The sequence below is a fragment of the Carassius auratus genome, chromosome 27 (genome assembly GCF_003368295.1).
Source record: "Carassius auratus strain Wakin chromosome 27, ASM336829v1, whole genome shotgun sequence".
NCBI classification, from domain to species: Eukaryota; Metazoa; Chordata; class Actinopteri; order Cypriniformes; family Cyprinidae; genus Carassius; species Carassius auratus.
The window spans coordinates 4808937-4832865 of NC_039269.1; the positions used below are offsets into that span (position 1 = coordinate 4808937).

At 38.3% G+C, this 23929-nt stretch overlaps 2 protein-coding genes across 2 annotated transcripts; one reads left to right on the forward strand and one right to left on the reverse strand.

The window, feature by feature from the left end:
• Positions 1 to 293: 293 nt before the first annotated feature.
• Positions 294 to 7123, reverse strand: LOC113045154 (dual specificity mitogen-activated protein kinase kinase 2-like). The gene is made up of 11 exons (XM_026205351.1): positions 6422 to 7123; positions 6135 to 6345; positions 5048 to 5194; positions 4888 to 4965; positions 3780 to 3831; positions 3317 to 3441; positions 3006 to 3219; positions 1945 to 1997; positions 1688 to 1749; positions 1549 to 1594; positions 294 to 1329 (listed from the first exon to the last, which is right to left on the reverse strand). Exons 1-11 carry the CDS (start codon positions 6508 to 6510, stop codon positions 1219 to 1221), a joined length of 1188 nt encoding a protein of 395 aa, XP_026061136.1. The 5' UTR covers positions 6511 to 7123; the 3' UTR covers positions 294 to 1218.
• A 6003-nt stretch (positions 7124 to 13126) lies between these two features.
• On the forward strand, positions 13127 to 22921 carry LOC113045155 (interferon-induced very large GTPase 1-like). The gene is made up of 3 exons (XM_026205352.1): positions 13127 to 13344; positions 15518 to 15585; positions 18155 to 22921. The coding sequence occupies exons 1-3, from the start codon at positions 13305 to 13307 to the stop codon at positions 22919 to 22921; spliced, it is 4875 nt and encodes a 1624-aa protein (XP_026061137.1). The 5' UTR covers positions 13127 to 13304.
• The last annotated feature ends 1008 nt before the right edge of the window (positions 22922 to 23929 follow it).

Genomic DNA, 23929 nt, shown 5'->3' on the forward strand with positions numbered 1-23929 from the left:
AGGAAATCACTAAACCTTCTCTGAAGGACATTAATAAAACTATTATTAAACTTCCTCATTCAAGAGTCAGTATTAATTCTGCGCTTTCAGATAAATCAGGTGAAAAGTCCTACTTACATAGAAGTGGTATCTAGAGAGCAGCATCGTTATCAATCAATAATGAACAAATGACAAATCATATGACATAAAAAAATATATTAGTGAAAATATATACATATATAAATCATTTATCACTAAACAGAGCACATTATATTATATGTACATGGAACAGTGAAGAGTTGCTTGTAAGTCGCTGATTTTGAAATGTCAGTCTTTATTTCGGATGCCAAACGTGTTTGTGAAACTAAAACAGCACAGATTTGATATTAAGTCCCAACTTCTCCATTTAAACAAACAGCAGCACGAGCCAGAATCAGTTCATCCCCTCTACAATCACTTTATTGAGTCTTTAAAGCAGCAACTGTGTGTGAGAAACGCAAGAACGAACAAACAGAAATCATTCTGTGTTACACATGATGAAGAACCAGACGAGAACGTGTGTGTGTGTGTGTCCAAAACATCCTCACGAGAAACCAAACGAAAAATATCCGAAATAAGACCAGATTTAAGATCGCTTTTGCATTGTGACATTTTCAAAACAATTCACCAAACCTTCCTTTTACTAATTTCAGTAATTTCATCTTTGCAATTATTTTTATTAGTCAAGTACATAACAGTACCTGTATTTTTTTTGCATACTACAGTAAAAAAATACTACTGTAAGTACTACAAATACTACAATACACTCTTATAAATAAAGGTGCTTCACGATGTCATAGAAGAACCTTCTTTGTCTTAAAGAACCTTAAAAGATTTAAAAAAGAAAGAGACGCTTCTTTGTGGAACCGAAAACACTTCTTCTATAGCATCGCTTGTGAAGAAGCTTTTGAAACAGCTTTATTTTTAAAAGTGTATGGGACTTTGCTTCATAATTTAGTAATGTTTCATTGGGTTTCTGGGGGCAAATGCACTTTTTTGGCAAGAAAAAGATCTTAAAAATACATGCATCCCTTATTTAGCAGATTTGTGCGTGAAATGTTTGTGTTCTTGACTGGATCCATGAGATTCATCCTTGAATACAGAAGTCAAAGTGTCAAACAAGCAGCTCTGCAGGTGTACCATCAGAGAGGCTGGAAACACTTGTTTTGTGCCGGTCAGGTGTGTGTGTGTGTGTGTGTGTCATTCAGATGTTTGGGTGGGTGTGCTGGGCTGATTGAGCCCCATAGTTTTACACAACCATCCAGCGAAGTCCACCTCCTCCACCTCGGAGCGCTTAATAAACGTGTGATTCTGGAAGCGAGAGATCACACACACACACACACACACACACACACACACACACACACGTTTGACTCCAGCAACAGTCCAGTAAGTAGGATATATGATATGCTTGGTTGTTATTAACTTCTGTAATAATAATAATACTAATAATGGATACTTCATGATCAAACACATTTATCAAAAGTAAACTGTGATTTGATATCATAAACATAAGGAATGTGCTCTCACCACCAGCATCTTCAGGTCCGCTCGGTCCGCAGGGTTTTTTATCAGACTACAAGACAAAAACACACAGAAAACACTGAGATTATGTCTGAGGAGACGCACCAAAGATGTTGCACTTCACCTGCTGAGGAACATCTCTCACCATTTGGTCACAAAGTCCTGGAAATCAGGAGTGAAGACGCCGTGAGGGAGTTTAGGAGGCGGCTGATGGATAACACACACATACACATCAATAATAACCGCAGCAGTGACTTAAAGAGCCCTGCACTGGAAACTACTGCTCTACACACGAAGTAATGAATACTGTTAGTTCAGACACAGACGTCAGCTTCAGGACAGCAGGTGTCCAGGCGTTCAGTCTGAAACTGAAGCTTGTGTTTGAAAGCGTAAGACTCTCACCTCATTGACTATATAATCCAGCAGCTCAAATATAGCCATGACTGGCCCTGGACCTGAAAGAGAACAGTCACACAGAGAGAAATGAGACACTTCATGTTTGTGTGATATAACAGTGAGCCGTGTCTTTATACTGACCCCTGCTGGCATTCAACATGATATTACACTAGTCATATTCACTGCTTTGAATTTAGACTATCAGTAACAAGTTTGGAATGAAGTCAAAAATACTAATAATGTGAAATATTATTACTATTTCAAACAGCTGTTTTCTGAGTGAATATGTGTTAAAGCGTAATATATTTCTGTGATGCTCCGCTGTATTTTCAGCATCATTCCTCCAGTCTTCAGTGTCACATGATCTTCAGAAATCAGAATAATGATTCAAGAAACATTTCTGATTAATATCAATGTTGTTAATGTATTCATTTATCAGTGTTTAATTTTAAAATTAAAATGTACAAATTAAACATGTTTTTTAACTTAAATTTGTTAACAAAAAAATAAATTTGTAACACACACACAAAAAACTTAATCACAGAAAGAGTTCAAAAATTGCTCAAAAGTGATAGTTACATAAGACTTCTATTTCTAATAAATGCTGTTCTTCTGAACTTTCTGTTCATCTGTGAATCCTGAAAAATAAAATGCATCCCAGTTTCACAAAAATATTGATCAGCACAACCGATTTCAACACTGATAATAATCAGAAATGTTTCTCGAGCAGTAAATGATCATATTATTCTGATTTCTGAAGATCATGTGACACTGAAGACTGGAGGAATGATGCTGAAAATACAGCGGAGCATCACAGAAATACATTACACTTTAACATTCACAACTGTTTTAATATTTCACAGTATTACTCTTTTTACTGTATTTTTCATCAAATAAATGCAACAACGGCAAGCATTTTTTTAAAAAAACATTCGAAGAATCCTAAACCTCTGAGCAGTTATGTCTCATGTGGTGACTCTAATAGCACAGAAATCCCTCACTACTCCTTCAGTTTCATCACAGTGCACAAGACTCTCGCTGCCCTCCACAAAGATAAGGTTTCTCACCGCTGGCGGGTCTCCCGGGGGCTCTGGGTCGAGCAGACGTACTGTGTGTCCCTGGATCCCTCACATCCATCACTGCCCTGCCGAAGATGCCCTCCAGCTCCCTCGCATCGGGTGGAGGAATGGGATAACGGCCGATGGCCAGCTCCACCAGAGACAGACCCATGCTCCACACGTCTGACTGCACCGAGTAATGAGTGCCCTGCAACCGCTCCGGCTGACACACACACACACACACACACACACACACGATTTCATGCAAACATGCCCTTGAACACATCTGATCCTCTCTCTAAACACCAGTGGAAACATACCGACATGTACGAGCGCGTTCCTACAAAAGAGTTAGCCATGGAGTCGATGAGCTGGCCGCTCACGCCGAAGTCACACAGTTTGATCTCTCCGCGGGAATTCACCAGGATATTGGAAGGTTTCACATCTGTGAACAAGAAAACACGGTCTTATCTTCCTACAAGTGCTTGTGTTTGACAGATACAGACAGAATTATTTCAACACAGTCTGTACTTCTGTTTTTAATTCAGACAGAGTACAGCACTCATATTTCTGACCACAAATCAGTGTGTACAAACTGAAATACTACAACAAGCGTCTTATTTTAACAGCTTTTACACTGGAGGATGAAAAGACAGGAATCACATCCTCTCCAGATATAACTTCTATTGTCACAGTAATAATGTACAGTATATACACATTTCAGATGAATAACTGCACGATTATTAAGTGCAGTGTGAAGTGGAGAAGTGTTTTATCCTTTACCTCTGTGAATAATCTGGTGCTTTTCTCGAAGGTAAGCGAGACCTCTTAAAACCTGTTTGAAGAGAAAAAATTAATAATTAAAAATGAAACAGTATAAATGTTGTTCCAAAACTATATTTTTCCATACAACAAGAGCAAGAATGATATTTGAGAGCTTCAGTGGAGATTTGTTCCATCGTTTAAAAAAAAAAAAAAAAAGAGCAGCATGAAGATTGTGCTAAACATCACCTTTTGTTTTTTACAGAAGCAAATTATTCAAGTTTTCGAGTAATTATTCTTATAAAAAATTGTGACAACTTCAGATCACATCGGAGATTTCACACCACTTTGCAATACTGAAATGTTTCTTTCATTCTGAAAACTTTCCAATGATTACTGACACCTCTTTTGGGCAAAGAAACCAAAAATATCATATTAGCTTGCAAAATTTATATTGGTAAATAGATGTTTCCTTTAGACATCTACATGCTACCTTCCACTTGTTAAAACAAACTACCGTATTTTCCGGACTACAAGTCACACTTTTTTCATTGTTTGGCTGGTCCTGTGACTTATAGTCAGGTGCGACTTATTTATCAAAATTAATTTGACATGAACAAAGAGAAAACATTACTGTCTCCTGCCGCCAGAGGGCGCTCTATGCTGCTCAGTTCTCCTGTAGTCTACACTGAAGACATAGAGCGCCCTCTCGCTGCTGGAGACGGTAATGTCTTCTCTTGGTTCTTGGTTTTAAATAAATGTGACTTATACTCCAATGCAACTTATATATATGTTTTTTTTCCTCGTCATGACGTAGTTTTGGACTGATGCTACTTATACTCCGGTGCGACTTACAGTCCGAAAAATACGGCATACAAAGCTTCTGTATATTCACTCTTCATTCTCTCTTTACTGTATTTTATCTTTCATTTATCTGTCACTTTATTACATTTCGAGCTGCTCTGCTGCAGTGGCACAATAATCACAATGTTTTCCTGTAATAATGTAGAGATCCAGTCATTAAACATAGAGCTGTTTTGTATCAGTGCATCACTAGCACACATCGAAAACTCAAACAATCTGAAGTAGGGCTTTTGTAATTGAACACATTATTGCAGTAAACACTCACGGCTATGCTGACTTTTCCCAAGATCTCCTCGGGAATTCTGCGAGCCTCTTTCTGAACCTGATCCAGAGAGCCTCCGTCCTGACAAGAAGAAGAATACGAGTTCTGAATGCGATCAGTCGTTTTGCAGCACTACAGTCACTGTAAAAGCCTCTAGACGCACCATGTTCTCCATACAGATGCTGATCTCGCCGTCGCTGTAAAACGCTCCGTAGAAGCCCACGATGTACGGTGAGTTACACTCGTGCAGGACCTGCAGCTCCCGGATGATCTGATGTCTGACGGCCGGCTTGATCTCCAGATGAATTAACTACACAAACACATGCAGATGTTTTCATTATGGCTATGCTGTCAATTACAACAGAAAATTATTCCAAAAAATCAACAGGAAACATTTATGATAGAATGACTGACTGGAGATGGGATGATGCATTTTTTTGCAGTTGTTTTTTTTTAATTGGTTTAAGGTTACGCAAGATATTTTGTTTCCGTTTTATTCTAGGACATAAACTCCACCAGTTGTTTCTCCTAATGATTTTTAAAGCTTTTCCTTGTGTTGAAATATGCATTTGTTAACAATTGTCAAAATGGGACTATAGAGATCGTCAGGAGATTAAACGTCACGCCCAACAGGTAAACTCATCCAATATAATCACACGGTTTACTCCTGGAGCCATATTACGATTCTAATATCTCTGGAACCGAACCATATAGGGCCGTAAAAATAAAGATATCTAAAGAAAAGTTTGTTTAGACCCAGTATCTAAAATGGCTTTAAGATATCTTTAATACTTCTTGAGTTACAAGCATGCAAACTTTGGAGAAAAACTTGAAAAGTGCTCTTTCCCCATTTTTGGATGGTCACCATTGGCACATAACACAACAAAGATTGCTGAAGTCAACAGCTTTTACTAACAGATCTAACAATCTCTGTGTAAAAGTAAGATTATGATGCTGCCATCTTTCTGAAGTCATTTTTACCCCTCTGTAATCTGACTCTGAATATCAGGTGAAAACTGCAATTTTGACCCCCATCTAAAACAGTGGATTACTCAGTAAATATTCATCCAAGACATTTAATATTTTGGCTTTCATCACTATACATGTCTTTCTTTCTTTTCTTTTTTTTTTTAGCTAAATCATACATTTAAACCCAGGGACCCCTGGTTGAGTTGACATGAAATTAACCTTCTGTAAAACTGTTTGTGATGAAAATGGCAAATGATAAATGATAAATGTTGGAGACTCACTTTCCGGGCCATTACGAGGCCGGAGGGTTTGTGGCACACTTTATTAACCACCCCTCCGTTCCCAGCGCCCAGTTCACTGATATGCTGGAAATCGTCATCTTTCAGCTCGCCCAGATGTGCTTTCTGCGTGAGGAAAGCTTCCAGACGCTTCTTCTGCTGCTCGTCCAGATCCAGCTCTTCCAGCTTCTTCTGCAGGGCCTCGAGATTCGCTCTGAGATTAAATGAATGAAAAGAGGTCAAGGGACATGCACACGATCTTCTCTTCCCAGACTGGACTTCAAACTTACTCTGAAGCTGCGTCGATGGATGTAGAGCTCGTCTGTGCTTCCACAGATCCGGTTATAACTATGGGCTCAGGTCTCTTCTTCGGAGCCATGGCTGATGTTTAATCTAAGACGAGCTCAGACTGAGCTTTACTGTGTAATAACTCTGATTCACAACTTGACATCAAGCTGCTAAGTTCCCAGATCAGTCTATATACTGTTCAGATCTTCTCATTGTTTTATTAAACCTCTAAGAGTATGAATGAGCTGACATTCACTTTACTAATGCGGACTCTTATAATACACAGAGATAAACAACAAACTAAGAGTAAAAGCACCTGTAACTTAGAAACAACACGTGCTACTGTCGCTAACACACGTAACACCTGTGTCTGAGCGAGAAGCACATTTGCTTTATAAAAGCAGTATAAATGAACTAGGAGTAATAAATAAATACATTGTTTTGATTTATCTGTCCGCGCGACAGGATGCTGTTAGCTTGCTAGCATCGGTTCGAGTGTCCGCTGAGGTTTAAAGCGCCTGTCAGCGCTCTCTGGATCTCTCATGTAACGGTAAATGAGCTCCCGAGCTCCGTGGAGGGTGAGGGCGATTCCGGTGAGCGGAATGTCCCGGTAGAGGAGGCTGAGGAGGAAGAGGGCGCGGTGAGCTTCGGCCCAGCTGCTCGCTCCGCAGGTTACCGGAAACATCAGAGCGCAGATCCCGCGCCAACTCTCGCGAGATGAGAGAAGAACGCTCGCTAAAAGTTCATTTGGCATTTTATAAATATTGTATGTTGCTATTTTATCTTTTTTTAACATTCTGCCACGTTATTTTTGTACCACTAATTGTGACCTTTTTGTAAATACACTACCAATTAAAAGTTTTTGGACAGTAAGAATTATGTAAAAAAAAAAAGGTTTTACTTCAAAATACTGCAAAAGCAAAAATAATAGTAATATCAATAGTAATAATTTCTACCAAAAACAGTGACTGGTATGGTTAGTGATGTTGGACTGCTATTAATTTGAGTAATTTTATACTGGCAAATATATGTTTTTCTATTATATTTCGATTTTATTTATGGTTATCAGTACCTTCTTTAAAGGGGTAAAATATATACGTTGTTTAAAAAGCAATGTTATTTTAGTATCTTTGAAATACAATGAGTTTTTTTATATTTTGAATTAGTTTAGATTTTTTCTTTTTTTATCGCAACTTAACTTCTATTTTATTTTTATTTGCAGACTCATTGCAGACAAGCTGCAAATGCTTTGTCAATACAAAAGTACAGTCATACCAACAATATAATGCATAGAACGTGTAAAGTAAATTTAAAAAAAAAGCTTTGAATAAGTTTCTTATAAATTCACCAAAATTTAGAACTAACAATTTAACAAGGAAACTTTATTGTTATATATATATAACACAATGAATGACAAATGCTTACTATATTCAGTATTTAACGGCAAAAGAGTACTTGCATGAGATCTTGTTTTTAATATTATAACATCAAAGCAATAGCACAAGAACAAGAGAGCTGTTTTCAAGAACATGTATGATTGCTAACATTATACTAATGTTTCCAGGAAAATATCTTTGCTCGTGTTCACAGAGGAATAAAGAATTATTAGTTATTATTGATAACTAAAACCATAAAAACACATCATTACCTGAAACTGAATTGTTAATTGAAATTGTCTAGGCAACATTTCTTTTTTTTTTTTTAGTTTAAATTGAACTTAAACAAATATATAAAGATATCATATTATATACAAAGTTTGGACCACCTAAAATTTCAAGACTGGACCATATGTTTTGGTCTTGGAACATTTTACTGATGTTTAATTGTCAATTAAAGTTAAGATTAAAGTTACAGACACAACAACTTATCAGAGCAAGAATGAAGCATGAGACAGACGTTGATGAAATATTTGATTTATCCTATAGAAAACTATTGTAAGCATAGTTTGAATGCAGTGTTTTGAGAGAAGTCACATGGGAAAGAATGGGATTATAGCTGAAGTTGCTTGCAGCTGACATCTGCACTGATACTAGGTTGCTCTTTTAAGGTCACACTGTCCTCAAACATGGCCTTTTGAAACAAATAATGAGGCAAACACACTCAACGTCAAATGCAGAAATGCTAATCCATGCATTTATGACCTCAAGGTTAGATTATTGTAATGCTTTATTGGGTGGTTGTTCTGCACACTTGGTAAACAAACTACAGCTAGTCCAAAATGCAGCAGCAAGAGTTCTTACTAGAACCAGGAAGTATGACCATATTAGCCCGGTCCTGTCCACACTGCACTGGCTCCCTATCAAACATCGTATAGATTTTAAAATATTGCTTATTACTTATAAAGCCCTGAATGGTTTAGCACCTCAGTATTTGAATGAGCTCCTTTTACATTATACTCCTCTACGTCCACTACGTTCTCAAAACTCCTTTTCCTATTTGGCGCCTAAACTCTGGAATAACCTACCTAACATTGTTCGGGAGGCAGACACACTCTTGCAGTTTAAATCTAGATTAAAGACCCATCTCTTTAACCTGGCATACACATAACATACTAATATGCTTTTAATATCCAAATCCGTTAAAGGATTTTTAGGCTGCATTAATTAGGTAAACCGGAACCGGAAACACTTCACATAACACCCAATGTACTTTCTACATCATTAGAAGAATGGCATCTACGCTAATATTTGTCTGTTTCTCTCTTGTTCCGAGGTCACCGTGGCCACCAGATCCAGTCTGTGTCCAGATCAGAGGGTCACTGCAGTCACCCGGATCCAGTACGTATCCAGACCAGATGGTGGATCAGCACCTAGAAAGGACCTCTACTGCCCTGAAAGACAGCGGAGACCAGGACAACTAGAGCCCAGATACAGATCCCCTGTAAAGACCTTGTCTCAGAGGACCACCAGGACAAGACCACAGGAAACAGATGATTCTTCTGCACAATCTGACTTTGCTGCAGCCTGGAATTGAACTACTGGTTTCGTCTGGTCAGAGGAGAACTGGCCCCCAACTGAGCCTGGTTTCTCCCAAGGTTTTTTTCTCCATTCTGTCACCGATGGAGTTTCGGTTCCTTGCCGCTGTCGCCTCTGGCTTGCTTAGTTGGGGTCACTTCATCTACAGCGATATCATTGACTTGATTGCAAATGATTGCACAGACACTATTTAACTGAACAGAGATGATGACATCACTGAAGACATTTCCCCCTCATTTTTAACGTACCGTCTTAATCATGCCTATCAAGTATAGAAAAACAATTCTAAGCGTAACATGAAAGCAATAGTTTAACATTTAAAAATGGCGGCAAAACTCTCTTTAATAAAGACGACAATTAATCTACTTCTGTGGCTCCCAAAATATCTGTGTACATAATCACAAAGAATCAGCAAATATGTTTAAAATGTCTAAAGTAAAACCCACAAATATGTCTGAATACAACAAACCTCTCCGAGTCAGCATCGATCATACGTCATCAATCAAAGAGTCACATGACCAGGCGTCTGTTACCTGAGCACAGGTTCAGTTAAACAGTTTCCACAAAATAATCAGTGGCACAGAGGTTTTTAATAATAATGATGATTTAATAATAATAATAATAATGACATGTTCATTTTCATGATTTCTGAAGATCATGTGACACTGAAGACTGGAGGAATGATGCTGAAAATACAGCGGAGCATCACAGAAATACATTAGATTTTAACAAATTCAATAGAAAGCAGTTATTTTAAATTGTAATAATATTTCATAATTTTATTGTATTTTTTAATTCAATAAATTAAGATTTGGTGAGCAGAAGAGACTTTAAACATTAAACAATCATAACTGTTCCAAACATTATACTTGTATAATATAATATAATATAATAAAGTTACATTTAAATATACCATTGTGTATGAGCAGAAGATTATAATGAAGTGTTGTACACTGTTACATCACTAGAGGGCCATAACTCACCACGATGATGAATCTGAACACTGCAGATCTCAGCTGAGCAGAAAACTCTGAAGGAAAACACAAAGACATTCATTCACTTGACTTGTTTTTCTTGCATTGGAGATGACAGCTTCAATCCTAGATTTCTGGTCTCAAATGAAAGGAAATGACATTAGAAAAGATGAATAGGCCTATGTGGAAACACAGCATTATACACTGTATGGAACATTTCCTAAATTCTGCTTTAAAATATAAAAATGTCTAGACTGATTTTACATGCAGCAGACTGACACCAGATTGAGGTCATAAGGAACATCCCCAGCAGCTTCTGTTCTCTCTGAGCTGCAGCGTCTGTTTGTTGAGCTCCAGCAGAGGGAGTGGAAGGACTTCTCAGGAACCAGGGGTCGTCTCCATGACTCCCACTGTCTCTCTGTGGCCTGCGTTTCCATGGAGACGACTCTGTCCAGTGCAGTGGCCGGAGATGGTTGACCTTAGGAGCTGACCTTTGGGTCACTCAGGGGGTCACGGGGTCAGCAGTGGCCGGAGGGCTGGACAGCACTCACACTGATTGCTCGTCCTTTTAACCAACACAACCTTCATCAGGATGATTAGAATATTGACCAATCAGCTGGACATGTACATCACAGGGAACTCAGAAAACACACTACACCTATCGTGACATTTCTTATATATATATATATATATATATATATATATATATATGTGTGTGTGTGTGTGTGTGTGTGTGTGTGTAACCCTTTTCGTCTGTGTGCTCCCCAAATGGCTCTGCGTTGTGTTTGGGTGATGACTGAATGAGGAGGACACAAAGATCGTTGTCGTCACAGCGGTGAAGCTTATTTATTGGGCTCTTTATCTGCATCAGCCACTTTTCACAAGGAAAATAGAACTGTTAGTTACTAATATCAAAACTAAAAATGCATATAAAATCATAAAACAAAACAATTTAGTTCTAGCTGCTGTTTTTTTAAACCTTAAATCAGGGGGGTTCTCAAAGACTGGAAAAATAACTTTCCACATATCACAATTAATGTTGAATGCCACATACATCCCAAATACAAAGAATAAAACCCAAAATACTCAGATAAATGTTAAACACAATACAATATAAAGAAAAATATACCCCACCACATGGAAGGTACAACCCATGAAATAATATCAGAAATACAAAACCATCTTTCACAAATAAGTGCACATATATCTTAGTTAACATCTTTAACAGCAATATATATCTTCAAATAACATGGATGGCCAATATAATTAAAGAAATATAATGGATGTAACAGAGAACAGTGAAAACCATCCTTACCTTTTCACAAGGAAAATAGAACTGAATTAAACAACAGCTCCACCCATGTGAAGAAGGGCTCACTCACACAATGAAATACTCATAAAACACAGCTCCCCCTTAAGGCTGAGAGAAACATATTACAGCTTGCCTATGTATATATATATATATATATATATATATATATATATATATATATATATATATATATATATATATATATATATATATATATATATATATATATATATATATATATATATATATATATATTCTCTCATATTCTCATAATATAGGCTATAATTTGTGGTAAGTATAAAAATGATTATTTTATTTATTTTTATGTTAATCAAATGTAATTATGAAATTCATTCCACTTTTTTTGTACAGTGATTATTGCATGTAATAGTGTTTTTTATTCAATCAGCAAAACAGTAAAACAAGTATTCGTACATAATTATTATTATGTACAAATACTTTACAATTTAAATAACATTTTATAGTATAGTATGGAAATGTTTATTTTATCTGCAACTTAATTATTTTGCTTGCAAAGTATTTTGTCCACAAATGTAAGATTATGAAAGTTATCCCCCAATTCTATTACTTTATAGAATATATTAAAATGTATATAAATTCTTTTTCTACCTCCTGTAACAAAAATCTACTAAAACTTTGAATGTGTGCTTGCTTTTTGGTGTTTTTGTATAATTTCTATCTGATAATTATTTATGTTTTGAGACATGTTTTTTGTTGTGTAATCTATTTTCTAATTTATTTATTTATTTATTTTTCTACTCTTTCTTTTTTGATTTGTAATTGCTGTATATTGTTTGGTCATCCTTGAACCCCTGGCTCTTTTCTTTGGCATATGTCACACCTGTATTTTTGAATGAATGTTTATAATTAAAAAGGTGTGCAGTTAACACCGAAATGACCACATTACAGTTGTGACTTTAAGTCTTTCTCCTCAAATGAGCTTTAAATTTAAGTTTGAGCCCATTCGGTTGTGAAAAAGTAGCCTCCATTTACATATGATTTACAGTTTATTTTAATAAATATAAAACATGTAAAAGGTGTGCATTATAGTTGACACCTAGATGAACAGTTTACAGTTGTTTTAATCACAGTTAATCATTCTCCTCAAATGCTATTGACTTTAGAAAAGTGTATCCCAGTATTGCATGTAACTTTAGAGACGGTCCCTAAATTTGCGAAAAATCGAACGCGCAACGTCAAGCAAGTGTTTGTTTGTATGTTTGTTTTTATGTCTTTTCCATGGTCACAGATGTCCATCCATCAATTATGAGCATTGCACCTGCAAACTTTAGTTACGAGCGTTTGCGAACATGGTAAGGGTTTTTTTTTTTTTTTTTTTGAGCAGCTGGGATGGTGCCCGCCTGGGGGTTGGTGCCCTACGCAAACTGCGTACTCTGCGTACTTCAAAGGGAGCGGCGCTACTGACTGCTGAATCACTGCTGGACCGCACCCGTGCCATGGATGTAGAACAATACGCACTTTAGATGGAGTCCGTGTGAAACAGACGTAACAGCTGAACTCAAATCTCCAGAGAGAGAGAGAGAGGACACTGAGACTGAAGGAGCGGCCGCTCACTGCTTCAGAAGCTGAATAAACAGTGCCAATGGAAACCATGGATGAGCTCACACAAACATCAGAAGGAGGTACAATTAAAGTTTTATTTATTTATTATTATTAAATCAGTCAGCTGATCAGGACTAGATGGGTTTATGTGGAAATGATTAGCCTAACCTGTAAAAAATTAATCATGGGTCTTGTTTTAATTTTGAAAAGTTAAGCTGATAATTAAAAATAGTATGTCTAGCATATTTCATGAAAGAAATTGTGGTTCACTGTTGTATAGAAAATATTGAGGATTTTTCACTAATAAAACCAAGAGATGTGGTTTCCTCTCGCTTCTTTTTTTTTTTTTTTTTTTAAGGAAATTTAAGCAGTTTATTGCTTGAATTGAGGAACTGATTAAACTGAATTCAAGGAAAGAAGGCTACTTATTTATTTTAACTGTGATTGTTAGGCCTATTTCCCAACATGCTTTGCATATATGACTGGATATGGAGAGTAAATATTGAAATTAAATGCTATTAAGGAACATCTATTAATGTTTAATGTTCATTTATGTTTGACATTTGAAAGAGTTTCTGTTGTGTTGAAGTTTCTGCCATTACTCAAAATCACAAACTTTTGAGAATCAACTTAAAATAAATAAGTACATTTCACTAATTATATTAAATTCATTATATCATAGATTAATATTGGAGATTTTACATGATTTATTCAGATAGATTCCATTTAAAAAAAAAAAAAAATATATATATATATATATATATATATATATATATATATATATATATATATATATATATATTGTTACCATAATTATTTTAAGCAGATAGCTCAGTCTATTTTTTTTACAGTGTAAACCTGATGTAGCTCTTGAAGGCTGTTTTCAGATGTGAAAGGAGTGACTGGAATATTGTTCTGCATTTATGCCTGATTGAGCGAGGGATAGTTCTATGCTTTTGGAGCTAAAAACCTGTAAAGGGGAGGTTAGAGTCATTGATGAAGAGAGGGTCAAAAGGAGATTCAGACTGAGAGCTCCTTAATTTGATGTAAGAAGGTGGAGGCCTGATACGATTGAATTGGTGACAGGAATTGGTTGGAAATGGATATTTAATGGCCTATTAATGGCCTGGCAGTAGCTATTCACACTAAGTGAAAATCAGGGGTGGTTATATAACTTGAGACAGGGGCCACTTGTGCTTTTAGGGGGGCACAATTTTACATTTCATCTTAACCTACCCTAAAGAATTATTATTTCAGTCATTTTCAGGTTCTTTACTGGATTCTTGAATGTGTACTCCATCCTTCAGCAACACTTAACATGTATATCAGATGAGGAAACTCAGGTGTTTAGGTGATGGTGAATGCTGTTATTTACTTTGACATTTCTTCCTGGATGATGGACCATCACCTTCAACTCAACCTTGCCAAGACAGAACTGCTTGTGATTCCAGCAAACCCATCGTTTCATCATAATTTCACCATCAAGTTAGGCACATCAACCATAACTCCTTCAAAAACAGCTAGAAGCCTTGGAGTTATGATTGATGATCAGCTGACTTTCTCAGACCACATTGCTAAAACTGTCCGATCCTGCAGATTTGCTTTATTCAACATCAAGAAGATCAAGCCCTTTCTTTGGGAACATGCTGCACAACTCCTTGTTCAAGCTCTTGTTCTGTCCAGACTGGACTATTGCAATGCTCTCTTGGCAGGTCTTCCAGCCAATTCTATCAAATCTTTACAATTAATTCAGAACGTGGCAGCAAGATTAATTTTTAATGAGCTGAAAATAATACACGTCACACCTCTGTTTATCAATTTGCACTGGCTTCCAATAGCTGCTCGCATCAAATTCAAAGTATTGATGTTTGGCTACAAAACTACCACTGGCTCTGCACCCATTTACCTAAATTTGTAAATCTAATTCTAAAAAAAAAAAAAAAAAAAAAAAAAAAAAAAAAAAATATAACTGGCTTTATAACCTTTTTATGTTCTACAGCTTTCTTTTCATTTATCATACAATTAACAAAAGCAAAACAGACCTCTAGCACTAGTTGTAAATAATATAGTAGTCAATTAAATTTGTCCAGTAAAGGAGTCGTTTAATATTCATTATGCCATATGATGTGCTCTGTAAATAGCAGATAAAAACTGATAAAGGTAAAGGTGATTACAAACTAACCAACACAAAGTCTACCAACTCTGCAATAATTATGTAGAATGATCATTCACTTTTTTCTTTTTTCCTACTAGATCAAACCAGAACTGTTGAAGACAACATGGACAACACAATCACAAAAGAAAACAGAGAAAGAGACGGGGTAAGTTCTGTGTGAAGTGTAAACCAACCAGAGTAACTGAAAACACTTAGTTATATGGGATATATAGCTATAAGTGTGATTGGTGGGAATCTTTTTTTTTTTTTGATTGTTGCAAGTTGTATGCTAATGCTAAACCTTTTGTTCACACCAATCTACTGTACAAACCCCATAATGACAAAGGGATGAAGGGTGCAGACGTTGAAAATAGTGGTCATACAAAAGTCTGTTGATGTCACATTCATGGACTTCTGTTCCTTTTGTGTTTTCCCTATTTGGTCACTTTCCATTCCTAGTTTAGTTAATTGATCAATCCCCACCTGTTCCCGTTCTTCTCATTACTTTCCTTGTGTTTAAATACCCTGTCTGTTTAGTTCCCGGTTTTCCGCTATTGATGTATGATACCTGATTTGGATTTGTGTTTGGATGTGCCCTTTTTCTCCTGTGTATTATTAAAAGGTCTTATTTGTTATCTCCTTTGTCGTTTGCTTGATTTACACTCCAGCACGTATTACAGAATATCGGACCGAAAAAGTGAGTTTAGCAGCGTTTTTCTTTGCTTTTTATTTTGTTTTCCTGCCTCCCGGTATGGATTTACCAGCAGTCCAGCTCCTATGCCTGGAGCAGTTGGACCGTTCGCTGGAGGACCACACTAGGGACTTTTTCGATCTGGCATGCCTTACCTACTTCTCACACCTCTCGCTCAGGCAGTGATAAAAAAAAGCACAGAGCGAGCGGTGTAACACACGCCTGCCAGCGAACGGTCCCAGAGAGGATTTTGCTGCTTTCATGGAGTGGGTGCTGGAGAAAAATGGATCTCCATTCACCATTGCCCCTGCTGAAGAGGATATCTCCAGCCCCACTCCCGAACCAGAGACCAGCTAGCTGTCATTCCGCTGCACGGAGCAAATGCCAGACCCCACCGCAGCTGCACCGCAGCCCGAGCCGGCCATGATTAAAGAGCCAGTGCTTTTCAAAGCGACAGAGCCAATCATCGCCCCTGAGCTTGGACTGGAGAGCGCGACTGACCAGGTGTGTGAGCTGGCAACACCGTGCATTGTGGGAGTACTGGTGGAGATCGAGGGCATGGAGAAAAGCCCTGCTCACACTCCTGTGAATGAGGGTGAGCTGCAACTGGTTTCTGGAAATTATATGGAAGAATTAATGGACATTTAGTCCTGAATCTCCTGTGTCACCCCTAATCCTCCTGTGTTCCCTCCCAGCCTCCATCTCCTGCCTCCTCCTAGACCAGTCAGTTCCTCTGCTCCATCTCTGCTGGTGCCTGTTAGCCCTTTGGCTCACCCTCAGTCAGTGCCATCTGGGCGGTCTGGTCCCCATCGGGACTTCCAGTCTTCAGCTTCACCTTGGCGTGAGGATCCCCTGTCTCCGCTTCCAGCCTGTGAGCCAAGGACTCCACCTCAGATCTCCGACCCATCGACTCCGCCTTGGCTCTTAGCTCCCTTGTCTCCACCGTGGCCCGGCATCCCACCAGCATCACCGGGTATCCTTGTCCCTCCGGCTCCACCTTTGTCAGTCATTGACCATCCGCCGCCTCAGGACTCCATTCCTCTGCCTTCGCCTTGTACATCCCTCCGGCTCTGTCAGACTCTTCCTTCCCTCTGGCTCCACCTCCATCCTCAGTCGCTCTGGCTCCGCAGCTGTCTTCCGGTGCCCACCTCCACCTTGGTGGCCTGAGCCTTCTGCTCCGCCTTGGCCCTCTGGATCCTCAGCATCACCCTGGCCCTGCGGCTGCTCTGCTCCATCTTGGGCTCCTCATCCACTGGCGCAGTCTTCGTCAGTCACCCCCCTGGTGTTGTCAGCTCCTCCACCATGGCTTATCTCTCCGTCGACTCCACCGTGGGTCAACATCCTGGCTGGCATCTGGAGCACCATCTGGCTCCTCCTGCTCTGGGCTCCACCCTGGTATTATGCTCCATGCTTCTTCTCCATTGCCTGCCCCTTGTCTGCCCCACCCTACCTCCTGGACTATGTCTCAGGGTGAGGACACACAGTTCTGGGAGGGGGCGAACTGTCAAATTCATGGACTTCTGTTCCTTTTGTGTTTTCCCTATTTGGTCACCTTCCTAGTTTAGTTAATTGACCCCACCTGTTCCCATTCTTCAGATTACTTTTCTTTTGTTTAAATACCCTGTCTGTTTGCTTCCTGTTTGTCCGCTATTGTTGTATGACAACCCGATTTGGATTTATGCTTGGATGTGCCCTTTTTCTCCCGTGTATTTTAAAAAGCATTATTTGTTATCTCCTTCAATGTGCGCTTTATTTACACTCCAGCACATATCACAGTTGAATCCTATAGAAATATTTTATTCTCACTATACAAATCAGTTTTATGATAAACTAATGGGAACAAATTCATTGCCCAGAGGAAGAACAAATTACAGGAAATACTGATGCACATCTACACCTCTAAATTTAAGTTATTTTAAAAAAGTATCCAAGTGTAAGTTCTTGATCATTTCTTACTGAAGGATAAAGATATATGGTGTCTGGTAATCTGTTAAATCTGCATAAAATATCCTGTTAGACAAATGACTGTTAGCTTATTTTACAGGCCAAAACAGCCACAGTCCTTGGAACAAGAGGAAAAGAAATGAAAACAGAAGTAGAGGAACTTTTTCACAGACTTCAACTTGAAGCCAAGTTCAACGATAAACTGAGAGCTTCAGATGTTCTTCAGATAACGGCACATTCATTACAGTCCCATGGGTCTTGTGCTAAGGGTCAGCTGGTTCATATATTCTTACAGAAGCTACTGATGATGAACTATAAAGCAAGAAGTATCACTGTTACAAAGACTAGTGAGCATCACAAAAAGAATCAACAAAAATCCAAACAATCATCTGCAGAAAATGCTGATGTGTTTAGTAAACTTTTTGATTGTCCATCTTTGTCTGAAGAAAGAAAGAGCAGCACAGACCCGATTCACCCGATGGATGTTCAGATGGCTGTGTTTCATTGTGCTGATGGTTTCCTGAAGCAGCTGATGGTCACTAAACTATCTCAGTGCAGATACGCTTTGCCACTGCTTGTTCCTGATCCATTCACACGACAGATTGAGTTTCCTCTCTGGACGTTTAGAGACATTAACCAGAGCTGGAAGATAAAAAACAACAACGAGACCATCAGTCAAAACCAACCGGTCTGGAAGGCAGAAACTCCAATGGTGTTCTTCTTCAGGTTTGGCTCAGTGTCCTCATCCAAGTCTCAGCTGATCAACAATCTGATCAATGAGAAACACCACACGTTCTTCCACAGACACTGCCCTGGCAGCAGCAGAACCAGAGTCCTGATGGACGGAGTGGTGGAGATCTCCTGGTTCTGTCCTTCTGGGACACAAGATGATAAATTCACCAACCGTGTTGCCTTCTGTAATCTACACGGTGATGCAGGAGAACATGAGAAACAGCTGGATATAATGACTAACATGGCGTCAGTCAATGTGGTTGTTTTACCAACACTGGACAGGAATGACAAAAGAATGACAAAAATCCAAAACCTCTACAAGGATCCAAAGCCACTGATTTGCCTTCTTCCTGAGAATGATTCAGCTCTCACCGAGATGGGAAGCGGAAAATATAGAATTGGTTTGAAAGACAGAGGTGACGCAGAGGTGTCTGAAGATCTCAGAGAAGCTATTACAAATTGTCTCTCAGAATCATCTTCCACTTTCAGACTTGAAGATGTGTCCAAACACTCAGACATTAGAGTAGATGAGGAAGATGATGATGACTGCAGGACAGCGAAGGATGCAGCACAACAAATGATCGGTTTCCTAGAGAAGAAGGATCTGACAGAAATCAAAGAATCCTTACTGCCTCATCAGGGCAAACTGTGGCATCAGTGGTGTAAGATGAATAAAGAGCTAAATCGACCTCAAGGAGATCACCCAGAAATGGAAATTAGTAAAAAAAAAGATGAGATGATGAAAATCCGTGAAGAGCAGCATGAAGCTCCCATCAGTGAGTTTATAAATGTATTCATGAAACAAATGGACTCACATGTTACAAATAAGTCAATGTTTTTCCTCAAGTGGCTCAGAATCCTCCTGGATGAACATACCTCAGCCGATCTTTCTGATCTACTTCACGACTACAATAAAACATGGACAGAAGTCTCTAAACTAAGTAAAAGCAGTAGCAGTAATAAATCTGTGGAACTGTTGCCTAAACAAACAGAACTTTTGGATTTATCAAAGAAACTTCAAGATGCAACCCTTGGTTTGGAGCACATCATGAGGGAGATCGGTCAGATCTATGAATCATGTTCATCTGTGAAGAAGAACAAGAAAGACCTGCAGATTCACTTCTCTTCTCTCCCGAGTCTCGCAGCAGAGATGATGATCTCTGGATTTCCACTGGAGCTGATGGATGGAGATGCTGCTCATGTTCCTCTGGTCTGGATCTCTGCTGTTCTAGATCAACTCATCAAGAAACTGGGAGACCAGAGAGTCTTTGTGCTGTCGGTTTTAGGGTTCCAGAGCTCTGGGAAATCCACCATGCTGAACGCCATGTTTGGACTCCAGTTTGCCTTCAGTGCTGGCAGGTGCACAAGAGGAGCTTTCATGCAGCTGGTCAAAGTGTCAGACGAGATGAAAACACAGATAAACAGTGGGTCAGTCGAGATGAAAACACAGAAGGACATTGACTATATTCTGGTCATTGATACTGAAGGTCTTCGTGCTCTAGAACTGGCTGGAAGTTCAACAAAAGATCATGACAATGAATTGGCCACATTTGTTGTTGGTCTTGGAAATATGACACTGATCAACATCTTTGGAGAAAACCCTTCTGAGATGCAGGACATTCTCCAGATTGTGGTTCAGGCCTTCCTGAGGATGAAGGAGGTCAGACTGACTCCCAGCTGTGTGTTTGTGCATCAGAACGTTTCAGACGTCACAGCTGGAGAGAAAAACATGGAGGGAAGGAGACGACTGGAGGAGACACTGGATAAGATGACAAAACTCGCTGCTGAAGATGAAGTCTGTGATGCTGAGCGATTTAGTGACGTCATTGCATTCGATGTACAGAAAGATGTGAAGTATTTTGCTCAGCTCTGGGAAGGCAGTCCACCAATGGCACCACCAAATCCTTCGTATTGTGAAAACATTCAAGACCTTAAGAAAACTATTCTCTCTCATGTCTCAAACTCAAACGGCATGATGCTGACAGACATAAAAAGTCACATTACAAATCTCTGGGAGGCTTTGCTGAAGGAAAGCTTTGTGTTCAGCTTCAAAAATGCCCTGGAGATCGCCACATACAGGAAACTGGAGACAGAATACAGTAAGTGGACCTGGAGTCTTCGGAAGGCCATGCTGGAAATTGAAAACACATTACAGAACCAAATAGAAAATGAAGCAATCAGTGAGGTTGAGGAAACAGATCTTCAAGAAAAACTAAATGTAAAAAGTGCAGAAGTGAAAAAATCAATGACAGATTTCTTTGAGAATGACACTGATGCCAGTATACTGATTCAGTGGAAAACATCGTTCGAAATAAAGGTTTCACACATACAGGAAAACATTGTTAGAGAAACGCTGAAGAAACTGAATGTGGTGCTTCAGCAGCGAGACCTGAAGAAAAAGATTGACGCTCAGAAGACACAAAATGAAAACACTCTCCTTGAGAAAGCCAAAGATCTTGCCTTAACTCTCAAAGACAAAGCAAATGATGATCAAATCCTGCAAACAGAGTTTGATTCATTTTGGAAACATTGTGTGAGTGAGATTACCAAAGACACACCTCGAGTCCAAGACATTGACATCTTAAAAGACATGAAGGAGGTCCTCAGTGACCATGAATGTTTTTCAGACCTCGAGACAAAAAGCAAAAAGTTCAATATTTTAAAATTGTCAAGCTATTCAGAGTATATTCAGCTTTATATAGTTGAAAAAGTATTTCAAATTTTTGGTTATTCTAACGAATATGATGCCCAAATCTACAAACTCATTACAGACATTGTTGAGCAAGTATATAAAATGATAATGTCATATAACATTGCAAAGATGGGCTACAATAAAACTTACATTCAGCAACTCACTGGTTTCATCAGAGCAAAGATAGTAGACCATGAGGAAAAAGAAACTACGAAATATACGTTCAAGAAACACTTCTTTAGTGATTTGGTATTTGCCATATTTAATAAAGAACAAAAGACTTTTGTGAAACAACACAACATTTTCAAGGAAGCCAATGACCCTGTTCTGTATCTTGCAAGAAAGAGAGAAGAATATTACAGAATTTTCCAGAAATACTGTCAGGGAGCAACATCAGCAACCATTATAGGAGAGATCATCTGTAACAAACTCAAAGATCCCATTCAGCAGAGCGTCTACAAAAACACTGCCCGGGATTTGGCAGATGACATGAGATCAAACTGTGAATCACTGAATGGAAACAGATCCAAACTTGAGAAACACATCCTGAAGAGACTGGCCCAAAAGGAGGACTTTAAGGCATTCATAACCTACATTCATGATCCCAAAAAACACTTCAAGAGTTTCATCAGAGATGAAATCAGATGGTACATAAATATCTTCAACATCAGTGTCCTGCCCAAGATGAAAGATGATTTAAGACAGAAAGAGAATCAGATCATAGCAGCAGTGAACCGAGCATCTGAAGCAGTCGATGAAAACAGAGGAGATGCTGATCTGTGGTTGAAGAAATTCACACAGAGTTTATCAGATGTGCTGATATTCTCTGAAAATGACCTTAAAGGAGTGAGTCGTGATGATGTTGATGTAAAACACCTAGCTGAGGTCATAACAAAACAACTTCCTTCTATAATATCTGACATTAGCAGTGAATTCAGTACAAAATCTTTTCTAAAGAAGCTGGAATATAAGAACAGGCCCAATGAGATTCTATATGAACACCTCTGTACATGTTGTTGGGTTCAGTGTCCGTTCTGTAAAGCCATCTGCACCAACACAGCAGAAGACCACGACACAAAACACATCGTCCCTTTCCATCGTCCTGATGGACTGAGTGGGTGGCATTATAGAGGAACACAAACTCTCACTTCAGACTTTTGCACGACTTTAGTGGCAAGTACTAAGAGTTTTCACCCATCTCATAAATCTGGAGAAGAATCCATTCCATATAAAGATTACAGATCAGCTGGAGGTGTTTATGCTGAATGGAGCATCACCCCTGACCTCTCCGAGCTGTCGTACTGGAAGTGGTTTGTCTGCAGATTCCAGGAAGAGCTGGAAGAATACTACGAGATGAAGTTTCAAGATCAGGGTGAGATCCCGAATGAATGGAGAAACCACACAAAACAGGATGCTATTGAGAGTTTGGACAAATACTTCTGAACAAGCATAATAAACAAATTAATGATTCTTTTTGGTCTTCTGAATAATAGTTTAGTTGCAGAAAATCTTGACTGTTAGTGTTAGGTCATAAAAGCTAACAAGTTTGAACTATATACTCTGTAATATAAAAGTTTAAAGGGGGGGTGAAATGCTTGTTTTCAATCAATCTCCTGTTAATCTTGAGTACCTATAGAGTAGTACTGCATCCTTCATAACTCCAAAAAGTCTTTAATTTTATTTTATTTATAAAAGAAAGATAGTCTGTACCGATTTTTCAGGACCCATATAAGGAAATTCCGCTCCATCTAACGTCACACAGAGCCATACTCGAAAAAAACTTTCAGAAACTTGTGACAAACTGGAAGGAGTATTTTTGGAACAGAAATACTCCTTCAAACGTACAACTTTAAAAAACTCAGTATGCATGAAATAGCATTTCACCCCCCCTTTAACTAATCATTAAATGCAAGTAAATCACTTTATTATATGCAAGTAACTTCTTTATCAATACATAACATTTTAATTTTTGCTTTTGAAAACAATGGAAATGTTTTCACTTATTTGAAACTTCGAGAGGATCTTTTTCTTATCTCATTGTTATTAGCAATAATGATTAAAATTTATACAAAATACTTGACCCTGGACCACAAACCAGTCATAAGGGTAAATTTGTCGAAATTTAGATTTATAAATCATCTGGAAGTTGAATAAATAAGTTGATGTATGGTTTCTTAAGAGGACAATATTTTAATATCATGGAATCTGAGGGAGCAAAAAAATCGAAATATTGAGAAAATCATCTTTAAAGTTGTTCAAATGAAGTTCTTTGCAATGCATATTACTAATCAAAAATTACGTTTTATATATTAGCAATAGGATATTTAGAAAATATCTTCATGGAACATGATCTTAATATCCTAATGATTTATATCCAATAATTTTGACCAATACAATATATATATATTTGGCTATTGCTTCAAACATGCCCCAGCGACTTAAGACTGGTTT

What these genes read in the sequence shown, in the direction of transcription:
- LOC113045154 (XM_026205351.1), bottom strand. Translation starts at nt 6,510, where the DNA reads ATGGCTCCGAAGAAGAGACCTGAGCCCATAGTTATAACCGGATCTGTG. An exon ending in GCATCTGTATGGAGAACATG is followed by an intron (nt 4,966 to 5,047) that starts GTGCGTCTAGAG and finishes TCTTCTTGTCAG; the next exon opens with GACGGAGGCTCTCTGGATCA. An exon ending in CGGACCTGAAGATGCTGGTG is followed by an intron (nt 1,330 to 1,548) that starts GTGAGAGCACAT and finishes TCTCGCTTCCAG; the next exon opens with AATCACACGTTTATTAAGCG.
- LOC113045155 (XM_026205352.1), top strand. Translation starts at nt 13,305, where the DNA reads ATGGAAACCATGGATGAGCTCACACAAACATCAGAAGGAG. An exon ending in CACACAAACATCAGAAGGAG is followed by an intron (nt 13,345 to 15,517) that starts GTACAATTAAAG and finishes TTTTCCTACTAG; the next exon opens with ATCAAACCAGAACTGTTGAA. An exon ending in AAAACAGAGAAAGAGACGGG is followed by an intron (nt 15,586 to 18,154) that starts GTAAGTTCTGTG and finishes CTTATTTTACAG; the next exon opens with GCCAAAACAGCCACAGTCCT.